We start from the raw sequence: 13,099 nt of genomic DNA, 5'->3' as shown, positions 1-13,099 counted from the left end.
AACATATTTACCAACCTTCTATAAAAAACCCTATTCCTAACTCACTTTTTGATCCCACTTTCCGCATTTATCACACACACACTTACAAATACATATATGTTTCCGATGGATGTAAAACACGTCGATAAAGTGAATTTTGCACCGCCGAGGAGTTTCTCGGCGGCGTTCAAGTCGGATTTGAAGGAAACATTATTTCCTGATGATCCATTTCATGACTTCAAAGGGAACACATTATCCGAAAAGGTTAAAAAATCGTTACAATATTTCGTTCCGGTGTTCCAATGGCTCCCGAATTACAACGGGAAGCTGTTTATGTACGATTTGTTAGCCGGAATCACCATTGCTAGCCTTGCTATCCCTCAAGGGATTAGTTATGCAAAACTTGCCAATATCCCACCTGTCATTGGTTTATGTAAGTTTTATATTTATTTCTTGTTTTTGTATGCATGCTTGAAACAAAGGTATTTAATTACCTGATGTTTAGGGGTAAACGAGTCGAGCTTGGCTTGTTCGAGTTCTGTTTCTGAAACTCGAACTAGCTCATGAGTAGTTTTTCAAACAGGAGATCAAATCGTTTTTGATTTATTAACTATTTTATACATATTTATAATTATTTATATATATTATTTAAAATATAAATTTATATATAACAAATATACATGATTTATTATTTAGTTTACTTTTATCAAAATTTTATATATAATAATTATTAACTAAATATAAATATTACATAAAAACTATATAAATATTTAGCTTTCGAGCCTACTCGAGCTCGGGCTTGTTTATTAAGCATGTTTTTTTTTCCAAGCTGATCTCGAGTAGCATGATATAGGCTTGGCTTGATTCACCCGTAGTAATGTCTCAAAAGGATTTCATAAGTTCATAACCCTAATTTATGTAATTAACTAAACCGGTCCATTTTGCATGCAGATTCGAGCTTTGTCCCGCCTTTAATATATGCAATTTTCGGTAACTCCAAACACTTAGCAGTTGGGACTGTAGCTTCAAGCTCATTGATCATAGCTGGAGCTATAGAAAAGAAAGTGCATGAAGCCGATAATCCGCAACTCTATCTTAATCTTATCTTTACGGCCACGCTGATATCCGGCGTAATTCAGCTGATTCTTGGTGTTTTCAGGTGAACTCATTGATACACAAAGATTTTTTTATTTTTTTATGTATGGCTAGCTAATTAATGTTGAATTGTATGTTTTGTAATGTAATTAAACAGGTTGGGCATTTTGGTAGATTTTTTGTCACATTCTACAATTACTGGATTCATGGGAGGGACAGCAACAATTATATGTCTTCAACAACTTAAAGGCATTTTTGGTTTGAAGCATTTTACTACACATACTGATGTTGTATCTGTTACCAAGGCCATCTTTAAGTATAAACATGAGGTATAATGGTTAAACATAAATTATATATTTATTTCATAACTCAAGAAAATAATAGGAGCTTTAAATTTTTTTGTTCGACTATGTTTGATTAGCATTCGATTCTTACCCTCTAATCATAACTCTGTCAGCTCTCAATCTCTCAAGTTATATGATACAAAAAATGTGTGCCATAACATTCCAAATAATTAGGATCTTAAGCAAAAACAAATTATTATTATCATTTTTTTTTATAAAAAGAGGCCTTTTTAAGGATTGATCGAGTTCGATATTTCTTGTTCTCTAATCTCAACTCCTTCAACTCTTAATCTCGTAAACTTTACGTTGGAATTGCATGATTTTGTGCCCTTTTGAAGTAGTATGCGAAATACGTGTGACATAATATTCCAACGTGTTAGGATCTTAAGAAAAAGTATAGGCCCTGATTTTAGGATCTGCTTTAGACCCAAGTGTATGATCAATTCTAAGTTTTACGAACCCGGCCTAAGTTGAAGAACATGTATCACTCATGATATATGAATAACACTTCATAACTAAAAAGTGTGTTTGGTTTTACAGATAAGTTGGGAATGTACACTTGTGGGTATAGTCTTCTTGATCTTTCTTCACCTAGCAAAAATGGTGGTAAGTGAAACTCAAATATTATTTCTTATGCTACTCTCTAAGCATTATATCTTTAGTAAGAGACATAGTTTTATCTTTTAATGACTCTTATTAGTTGAAAATTTTGACATCATAAAAAGGCATCAATATTGTTAGCCTTTTTTATTTTGTTTTAAGGTCTAGTTTTGTTAATGTGTGCAAATGTAAACATATTGTTTTGTTTTCAGAAACAAAAGAAACCGAAGCTGTTTTGGGTGGCGGCAATAGCTCCAATGGCGGTTGTGGCAATCGGATGCATCTTTGCATATGCAACCGACGCAGAGAAATATGGCATCGCGATTGTAAGTATTATTTTTCATTAAAGTGACTCACAAAATATACTAAACGAAACTTTAGAATCATTACAAGAAAATGCATTAATTAGCCATCGAAACTTAAGTTTCGCTTTTTCGTTAAAACAACTCGACAAGTATATAAACTGATTTAATCTTGATTAATTATACAGGTGGGCCCCTTGAAAAAAGGAATTAATCCGCCTTCTCTGAAAAATTTGGATTTTGATCCAAAATATATATCAGCACCTATTGAAGCAGGAGTCATAACAGCCTTGGTTGCTCTTGCTGTAAGTACACAATTTTTATTAATTGCATTTAGTGCTCTAAACAAACCAAACGTTCAGCGGGAACTTCATTTATGTTTGTTCGTTTAATAAATGAACGAGCATGAACAAGAAATTCCATTCGATTAGTTAAATAAACGAACATGAACAGAGCACTCGTTCGTTCAATTGTTTTCGTGAATGTTTGTTCATGTTTGTTTGTATATGTTGTTCATTAGAATTTTTTGTACATTTATTTATTTTATCTAAACCTTTTATATTCTTTAATTTATAATTTATTACCTCTAATTTAAAATAGGAAACAATATTCTCACATTGTTTTTGCATTGTTTTTATTTTCTTTCTCATTATTCACATTGATGAATACATCAATCTTAATCTTTAGGCTCTGCTGATTTTATTTGTGTTCATTTATGTTCGTGAACCATTCGTGAACACATTATTTCATTAACAAACGAACATGAACAAGGCCTTGTGTGTGTTCGTTCAATTTGTTTACAGCTCTAATTGCATTTAAGCTAAATGTAGTGTTACAACTTATTATTATATTATTCATGGCCGGCTTGGGACTAGGGCGAGCCGGACTTCCGTCCGGGGCACCTTATTTCCGAGGGCACTAAATTCCGGTCGCCGGATTTTATATTGTACTTGACGATCTTTTGTTCCCCTATTAAACCAGCAACTACTCTGTCCGGTCATGAACTTATAAAAAAGAAAAAAAGTGAAGCCAAGAGAGAAAATAGCTTATTAGAATGTGTTTTCAAAATGATGAAAAATGAATTGCAAAAAAGATGAAAAAGAGGGAATGAGAAGTAGGAAGTTGCTAATAGATTCTAGATTCTAACCACTAATATTTTATCTTATATTTAATTTTTTTTTAATTAAATACTTTTCACGACTTACAATGCTCAGTATTGTACTTTTTAATTTTTTTTCAAAAGTATTTCGTATAGATTAAAATTTAAAAATCATAAATACATTTATTTTTCATTGTTTATGCTGTTTTAGTTATAAGTTATTATACAATGCTTATGTTATTTATTATTTATGTATGCATATATACATTACTACTTTATTATAAAAAATATCATCTTTCAACAAATATGTAACTTAAATAACATTTTTTTTCACGTAAAATGTTTGTATAAAAATATACATTATAGAAACAGCTCAAATCATATTGATATATGTTAGCAAGGTTGAAAATGAGATAATTTACAGTGGTTTCAAAAATTCAAGACACAATGCATGGCCGACAACCGGTGGTCGGTAATTTTCAAGAGCCATTTTTTTTCTTTTTACAAATTTGACATTGATCTTAATCATCTTATATGTTGAGCCCAAAACATTTTTTATTCATTACCTTAATCATTATTTAAAAAAGGTGTATTGGTTTTTAATGGTCCCAACTATTGTCTTTTAGTCACTGCTGGTCCGAATTAATGAATTGGTTACTGATGATCTAACTTTTAAAGTATTTGTTCCTAATGGTCCGCGACTAACAGAATCCTAACCCCGTTAGTTTTAGGTAGTCGAGAAAACGTTTTTGGTCGGAAAATTCAAATTTGTTGCCGGAAAACACCACCTGAACACCACAACCACCGCCAATTGACTCACCACTAACCAACTACCACCACTTGAGCACCATCAACCGATTCCGACGATGGTTCCAAGGTTTCCGGCAACCACAATAATTGAGGTTTTTACTAGAAAAGGTTTCCTAAAGGTTCGATACGAAGTTACCAAGATGTGTGGGACGAAAATGTTGAGTTTTCGGGGAAACAAAATTGAGTTTTCCGGCTAAAACTGTTTTTCTGGCGACCTGAAACTAACGACGTTAGGATTCTGTTAGTCGCGGACCGTTAGAAACAATACCTTTAAAAGTTGGGACCATTAGTAGCCAATTCATTAGTTAAGACCAACAGTGACAAAAAGGCAATAGTTGAGATCATTAAAAACCAATATACCTTTAAAAAAATAGCTTATGTACTTCCTTTCTATTAAAGGCCTACGAACCTTTTTATTGCGGCTCGACCGAGGTATTTAAATCCTCAGAGCCGGCCCTGATATTATTCATCAAAATGCAACATTAAGAATAGAATATGACAACTTTCAGGAGGGAATAGCAATTGGAAGAAGCTTTGCATTAATGGTAAATCAACAAATTGATGGTAACAAGGAGATGATAGCTTTTGGTCTCATGAATATTGTTGGATCTTTAACCTCTTGCTACTTAACTACAGGTTAGTTCTTTATTATTTCCTATATGTTTCCTATTACAAGAAAATATTTTATTTACATTTTATAAAATAAAACAATCTTTTCACACTTTTCAGGGCCATTTTCAAAAACGGCAGTGAATTACAACGCGGGGTGTAAAACACAAATGTCTAACGTAGTGATGGCAGTATGTATGATGCTAACATTAATCTTCTTGGCGCCTCTTTTTAGTTACACTCCTCTTGTTGCTCTTTCGGCCATTATCATGTCAGCTATGCTTGGCCTCATTGAGTATGAAAAAGCTTATCATCTTTACAAAACCGACAAATTCGATTTCTTGATTTGCATGGCTGCGTTCCTTGGTGTTGCGTTCATTAGTATGGACGTCGGTCTCATGTTATCGGTATGTCGTTACTTCTTGTAATGATTAAACTATAACACAACCAATTTATTAACCATTAAAAAACAACCAAACGATTTACAATGAAGTGGCAGGTAAGCGGGCAACAAGCTGCGCCGCAACCCAAATGATTTATTAACGAAAAGTTTCTTTCTATTATAAAGGTGGGATTAGCCGTGGTTAGAGCCCTTTTGTATGTAGCTAGACCGGCAAGTTCAAAGCTTGGCAATATACCGGATACTGGCTTGTATCGCGATGTAGAACAATATCCCGGCGCCATAAGTACTCCCAAGACACTAGTTTTGCAACTTGGTTCTCCAATTTACTTTGCAAATTCTAGTTACATTAGGGAAAGGTATAAAATCTTGATCTCTATTTCGAAATTTATCACCAAAACCGACTGTTTTACTAGAATTTTGCGATCTTTTAAAGGATTTTGAGATGGGTTAGAGACGAACAGGCGAACAAAAATTCACAAGGAGATGATGTTAAGTATGTTTTATTAGATTTAGGAGGTAAGATCCAAAGGTCTTTAATTATATTTTGTCATATACACAATGTGTTACATATAAATATTTGAACTCATATCATGTGTAGCACATATAAATACTTGGGCCTAAATATTTGTTATCTTGATTTATCTAGGTGTTACATCTATTGATATCACCGGTGTCGAAACCCTAGTTGAAATTCGTAGAAGTTTAGAGGTTCAAGAAATCAAGGTAATTGACGAATTTTGATTCATATAATCTTTTGTTTAATTTAATACAAAATATCATTTATTCGTGTTTAATATTTATACAGGTTGCCATAGTAAATCCGAGACTCGAGGTTATGGAGAAGTTGATCGTTACGAATTTTGTAGATAACATAGGAAAAGATCGCATTTTTCTGTCTATCAAAGATGCAATTGAGGGATGTAAATTTTCACTTGCACAGTAAAATGATTGTGGTAGTGAAGAACGATGAATATATATTAAAGAAAGCAATTGTGTCATCTGTGTAATAACCATAAACTAACTAAAACCACAACATATAAACCCATGTACATAACAATGATATTCATAATATGACCTTTGGGCCTCTTATAGGCTTAAAGCAACTGACAAAGCCCAAATATTCTTATAGCCGCTGGACAAAGCCCAAATACAATTAGATCTTGAGATTGATGAATCTAGAGGGGCGGAAAAAAACCAGTTCCGAACCCAACCTGGCAATTCCTACGTCCTACCCGGAACCGGGCCAGTGGGCCCAGTCAAGATTGATGAGTCCACCGGGGGTTTTAGTCCCACCATATGTTACGCCAGAGAGTTTCACTCTTATGGTGGCATAACGACTGTCAAGTGTCACACAGCGGTATGGTTTCCCGGGGAACGCCAAAGCCAAACTCGGAACTCGGAATCCAACATGGGCCAGTCAAGACAACATAGTCTGGTCGGAGTAGCCAGCAGTATTGCAAAAATCCCGACTAGACCCCAATTAATTGCTAGTCCCCATTTTACTGATTTAATTTTGGGTTAATCGGTCAATGGTCAAATGCGGCCAAATCGGCGGTTTACAACGAGATTCCGACCAAAATCAGCAGTTTCAGCAAGATTCCGACCAAAATCAAAGGTTTTCGGCAAGATTCCAACAAAACCCAGCGGTTTCCAGCAAGATTCCAGCAAATTTTCGGTTACACATAAAAATGTGTGTGTATATAAATAACACCAGATATTATACATTAAAGTCTGATCCGATTAATCCAATTAATCTCGATTAATCGCTAGTCCCTATCCCACCTTCCGACAAGCAACTAGCGATTTTTACAACGCTAGGAGTAGGGCAAAAAGGCTCTTCAAACTAGGGAGTGCAACAGCTTAACACACAATAAATTGGTCGTTAAAATATATATATATATATATATATATGCTAACTTATTTCCTTACATTTTTAGAACAGGGTCCATATTATTTGTTATGCATAATAAGTTAATAACCAATCACATTAGATATGTAGATTCTCAGGCCTTGATCTTCTATGGCCCAACATTATTCACTAAACAACCTTGTTTAGCATCCAACAGACAACATAAATAATGGTAGCCCATGATTTGTGATCTCATTACCCTCACAATATCATATCTATGTACCCAAAATATTTGCATTGTGTTGGACCAAAAATTTGCACTTAGGTTTTTAACTTTATGCATTCAAACATGTACCAACTGCTTCCATAGTTGTACCTTGTGTCGGCACAAATTAGTTCTAGCCCTCCTATAAGTTAATGCAATGTGACCACCACCCACACATATGTCTCTTTCAATCCATCAAACCATTAAACTAACCTAACTACCATCCCACCTTTAATAGAAAAAGAAAAAAATATATGCATTTCGGTACCGGTACTACTGATGTTTATGTACAAATATTGTGAAATATCATAACATGACGCGTGTATATATGCGGCGGAATAAGTGTGTTTGTAAAAGAAAACGATGGTTTTCAACGCACCATTATAAACTTATAATCGTATGATTAATTAATGCATGTTGGAGTGTTAGACCCACCGATATAGGTTACTCGCATTAGTTTTATTTGACTAGTTAGATGTGTTGTTATAACTTGTTTAGTTGGACTGTTATAATCAACCGTGTATCAAGATTTTTTTTAAAAAATGTCATTTATTTTATTTATATATAAAAAACATTATATTCAAAGTAAAGGTAAAAAAAATTGAGTTTTCATGTATTACTATTATAAGAAAATAATTAAATAAAACAATAAAAATGAACTGTGTAGTAATGTAATTGGTTAAAAGTTGATGAACCCCATCTAAATTTGTCTCTATGCCCGTTAACACATTTGCGTCCAAAGGAGATCAAGCCCTTCTTAACACCCCTCTGAAAGCCTCTATAACGGTTAGGCGAAAAACTTATTGCCTTGTTGTTGAGGTGGCACGGGTGTCATCCCACTACGGTTGGTCTAAACAAATGTATATACTACATTAACCATCACAAGAAAGTTCATAAAACCAACTAAGCATCTCTTTCTTCTAATCTCCTTTTCACTTTTAAAAACAAACAAAAATTAATCTATATTAAGCCCGGGCAACTGTTTACCAAAAACACATATTTGTAAGACCATGTATAGGGGCTGACGCTTGCCCAGTGTACTGTACAGATTCACCACTTGATTAAAAATAAATGTGGGCTCCACGCCATGAATGTTCTATCTACTTGTACCTCGGGCATTTGATAGATTTTGTAGTCTTCTCAATATGATCATCATACATTATAGTTTCATATATTTAAATGTGTTTAGATAAAGGTTAAATTGAGAATACATTATACATAATAAATACACACCTCTCCCATAAGAAGTATAGACCTTTACTGTGATGGATCTTGTTTATTTAGTATGGATGAACCGAAAGTTACGAGACCTAAATTTTTTTCCTACTTCTAAGTTTCAAGTCGGCAATCCGGTTCGAGGCTGAACAAAAAACGAAAACTCTATATTCAATCATTCAACTAAAATACCAATTCAGTCATTCAACTTATCGTTCTTGTGGTTGCCTAATGTCTGAATCATGCGTCATGAGCACTCGTGACTCGTCCATGGTCTAGTGTTCTAAGGCTTCTTCGAGCGGCCCGCTTCTGCTTATATTGGATTTAAATTTTCACATCTTAGCACCCAGAGTAGACTCTTCTACTTCGATTGTTCAATTAGGGCTGAGAGTGTGGGTTTATTTTTAGTTTAAAATCATTTGGGCTTAGGTTTTTTTGTATTTTTTAAAAAAATAGGTTTATGGGGTTTACTTTACGTTTATTAGGTAAACGGTTTCCCTTCTTCGGCTTTAAAGGAAATTTATTTAACAAAAAATTAAGTGTGGGCACTAATTATATGGATGGGCCACACTCAATACATATAATATTTTTTGATTTTTTGAAAAAAATTTACCCTAGTAAACAAAACGCTGGATGGGCCGAGGGCCCGAGGCTTGGCTTGGCCCTTTGTAAGATCCGTCCATGGTTACACAGTGTATCACATGCATATGAACTTATACATTTACGTGCTAACAAATCGATCAAACATTGTGTTCAACGTGTTTTTATTTCATGCTCATGTTATTATACAAACATGCGCCCGCCTCCTTAGTTACGTTAGTTTTTATAAAACCGAACTGAACTTAACCGAACCAGATGGTTTATTAAACACTAAGCCATGGTGGAGAGATGTTATTATATGCGTCGGTGGTAAAATAGTAAGTCTCGTGACACAATGCAAGTACAGAAAAAAAGCAAGGCAGACATTGAGGACAGTGGAAACCATTATTGGTTTCACAGGGTCCGATTGTCACCTTGTCACTTGTGACCCTATTTAAATCTACAAATTTATCATGGTGCCAATTATTATTTTTTACTATTTTTATTAATAATATTATTAAAAAGTATATTGGTTTTAAATAATCATAATTGACATCTTTTGGTCGTTGTCGTTCCCAACTAATGAATTGGTGGGTGACAGTCCCACCTTTTAACATGTTTGCTTCCAACGTTCCACGACTAACGGAAGCGTAACTTCGTTATCTCCGGTCGCCGGAAAACTCAACATTTTCGTCTCAAACCTCTTTGAAACCATAGATCGGACCTTTAATTATCTTTTTTTAGTAAAAAACCCCAGTTATTGAGGTTGCCGAAACCCTAAGTGTGTTTGTATATTTTAGAGCTTCGGAAGTTTGAGTGTTTGTGAAAAAAGCCCACTCATTTACATGTATTCTCGTCTTTACGTTTAATGAGTTATCTATACATGGAACCGAAATCATGTAATTCCATTTCCATTGTGTCGTCAATGATACATATAGAATATAATATGCAACATGACATGTTCATTTTTGCAACGATCCCCCAAGTACTAGATCATGCAACAAATAATATCGGTTCATGCTTTTGGATGGCTCCGAGCGGATCATAATATCGGACCTATTTTTTATAAAAAAAGTTATTTTGCTTTTCATTATATGATATCTATATCATTTATGCGTATGTATAATTACATACTGTAAACTCTATCCTCAACATTCTCAAAGCTCAAATTAACACGTTATTTTTTTAAAGAATTTAGAGCTTAACAAAGTTGAGCCCCGAAACTATTGCATTATTGCCCGAGCTTTAGGGATCATCATCGCACGACTAAGCTTTATGTATTAACAAATAATATACCATTCATGTTATGTATAAGGTAGGAGTGTGCAACATACCATTCATGTTTTAAGTGTTTAATAGATGTCTTTAACTAGTTTCTTGGGTTTTTTGAACCAACCCTGTTAAATATACAACATATCAACTTGGGTTTACTTAACTTAAATGACGAGTTAGTTTGAGCCATTGTTATAAAACTTATTAACTTAAAACGAGTTCAATTAGGCGAGACCACCCAACACCATTGTTTGTCGCTGCTGCCTCGTTACCACAGTTGTCAAACCTCGTTACTCAACTCAAGCAAACACGTATTTAAATTCTCGTTTCACCCAAATTCGTTAAACTGGTTTGTCAAACTTAAGCCAACCTAACAAATCATAAAGAAAAGCAAGTACCAAATGTTCTATATAGAGGATTAAAGTATGAATTTTTTTTATTCCATCAGCGAAAGTGAAAGTGAAAGTGAAAGTGAAAGTAAAATAATTTAATTTAGTATGTAACATATTTTTTCATAAAAGATAAAACGTTTTTTTTACCTGTTCTTCTCTAGTAATAAAATACTCAAAAAGTATTGTAAAAAAATATTTGGGCAAATCATTTTAATCATCACTTTACCCCTAAGCAAAGCCCAAAGAAGTCAAAATCCACAATCATACTCTGGTCAAAAACACTAAACTTAATTTTGGTGGGCCAAACCTCTTTTCCACTGTTATTATTAATGTTATTTTTAAATTGGCATATCGGTTTTAAATAATCCCGATTATTAGTTTTTGGTCTTTGCCGATTAGTTTGATATCATAATCAAACTCGAACGGCGTTGGCGCATTTACATCCCTTTTTCAATAACGAATGTTTGATGCTTTGAACATACACCAAAAAGAAAAATGCCACTTTTATACATCGAAACACTAAGGATTCCAACGTCTCCTTTTTATATTCTTTAGTTTTAACATTTTTCTTATATTTCCATAATATATTCTTAACACTTTTAACACATTTAACATATATTCTATTCTAACTTTATATTATAATAGGATCTTATAATTTGGTTGGTAAAACCTCTTTTTCGTTTTGTTAAAAAGCTACCAAAATGAAAATAGGAATATTGTAGCAATGTTTGGAATAAACCATTTATTTATTGTAGTAAACAAAAGTTGGTCGGAGAAATCAAACCTTAATAATACCAACAACAAATATAAAAAAAAAAACTTGTCCTTTTTTTTTATTATTATTATTATTTTTCATTTTAGGCTGGCAATTCTTGTTTGTTTTTAACATAGTTATTTGTTTATTTGTGTCAATTACTTTCTAGTTTGTTGGATTTGGAACAATGATTTGGTATCATTTGACCGCGTATACGTAAACGATAAGGCAATAGTATTATAATTATATATATGAAAGTTCATACACTTGTTTATTAGATATATGTATACTTTTATATACAATAAATTATGAGAGGAGAAATATTATAGTTTAGTTACGGGATGCCTTTTACATATAGAGAATATTTGAAATTTGGATGTTGATTGATAATATATATTTTTTCAGGTTAGTTATAAAAATAAGCTTGTTAATTATGTTTGGCACACCAAAATTTGTTTACAATTTAAAAGGAGGGTAGCGTCGTAATTTGTTGCGTAGTTGTCTTCAATTTCAATGTAATAACAATTTATACATGAATTTGCATGCAATCAATTGATATACATATGCAAAAGAATACCACAACATTATACAACTATTTCAACTAATAATAATAATAATAATAATAATAATAATAATAATAATAATAATAATAATAATAAAGAGGAGATAGAGCGGAAAGTATGGGGTTGAGAATTTGTGTTCAATACAGGTCCGTTAAAACAAACTTTTGGCCTCTTAAGAGAATTCAGATTCTTATGGTACAACAGTCGGAGCAGTGATACTGTCAGGGAAGGTTTTGGCATCCGAAGGTTTACCTTGAAGATCTACTTAAAGCAAAAACAACTGTCAAAAATTGCTTTTGTGTATCAAGTGTTTCTTGGTGTTTTGCCAAAAAAAAAAGAAAAAATGGCGTGTGTAAAGACGTGTAACATGTTTTAAAAGAACCGAGTAAAAGTTGATAACTATTATCTCTTCTGTTTTGCACTGCAAATACTTGTTTAAATTCATTTATGTTTATGTCTTACGTATTTTATACTTCTTGTAATTTGTATTATAATTTATAAACCGCACCATCGTTTATTATTTCATACAAAATCTCTATTTATTTTATTAAAAATAGTTATATTTGAAGCAATAAAACAAACGTCAATAATTTTGTAAATATTAAACTTATGTGTCCAATTTGGCGCCCATCTAATAGCTATTAAAATTCTCAAGTTTTTGGTGTTAAATGGCATTAATTTATTGGCATGCATATTTTCTAATGTTGACTTGTCCATTTTCTATTTACTTGCACCGTTTACATTTAAGTTGAGTTTTAATTTCCACATACAATAACTTATACAAGTCAAATAAGTATTTAATACAACGCATTTACTGCCTTACATAATTTAATTAATTAATTGTTTATTAAACTCGTTAAGCTTTTTTTAATAACCACATACTTTTTATTCTTGACACCTTGATAGCGGTAGACCACATACGTCTCTAGGTAGAGGTGGGTTACTATCGAGAATTGAGGTGCATATAAA

The 13,099-nt window shown here is 32.9% G+C and overlaps 1 protein-coding gene across 1 annotated transcript; it reads left to right on the top strand.

The window, feature by feature from the left end:
- The first annotated feature begins 105 nt into the window (after nt 1-105).
- Nucleotides 106-6,184, top strand: LOC143610762 (putative sulfate transporter 3.5). The gene is made up of 12 exons (XM_077085152.1): nt 106-412; nt 931-1,138; nt 1,232-1,403; nt 1,959-2,024; nt 2,231-2,344; nt 2,509-2,625; nt 4,739-4,865; nt 4,959-5,245; nt 5,407-5,597; nt 5,675-5,757; nt 5,888-5,964; nt 6,047-6,184. Exons 1-12 carry the CDS (start codon nt 106-108, stop codon nt 6,182-6,184), a joined length of 1,887 nt encoding a protein of 628 aa, XP_076941267.1.
- The last annotated feature ends 6,915 nt before the right edge of the window (nt 6,185-13,099 follow it).

This window comes from Bidens hawaiensis, unplaced genomic scaffold (genome assembly GCF_021521415.1).
Source record: "Bidens hawaiensis isolate Kalapana, Puna unplaced genomic scaffold, B.hawaiensis_p1.1 tig00027761_1, whole genome shotgun sequence".
In the NCBI taxonomy this organism is placed as follows: Eukaryota; Viridiplantae; Streptophyta; class Magnoliopsida; order Asterales; family Asteraceae; genus Bidens; species Bidens hawaiensis.
Note: the sequence above shows the minus strand (reverse complement) of the source record. Positions and strands in the feature narration are given on the sequence as shown.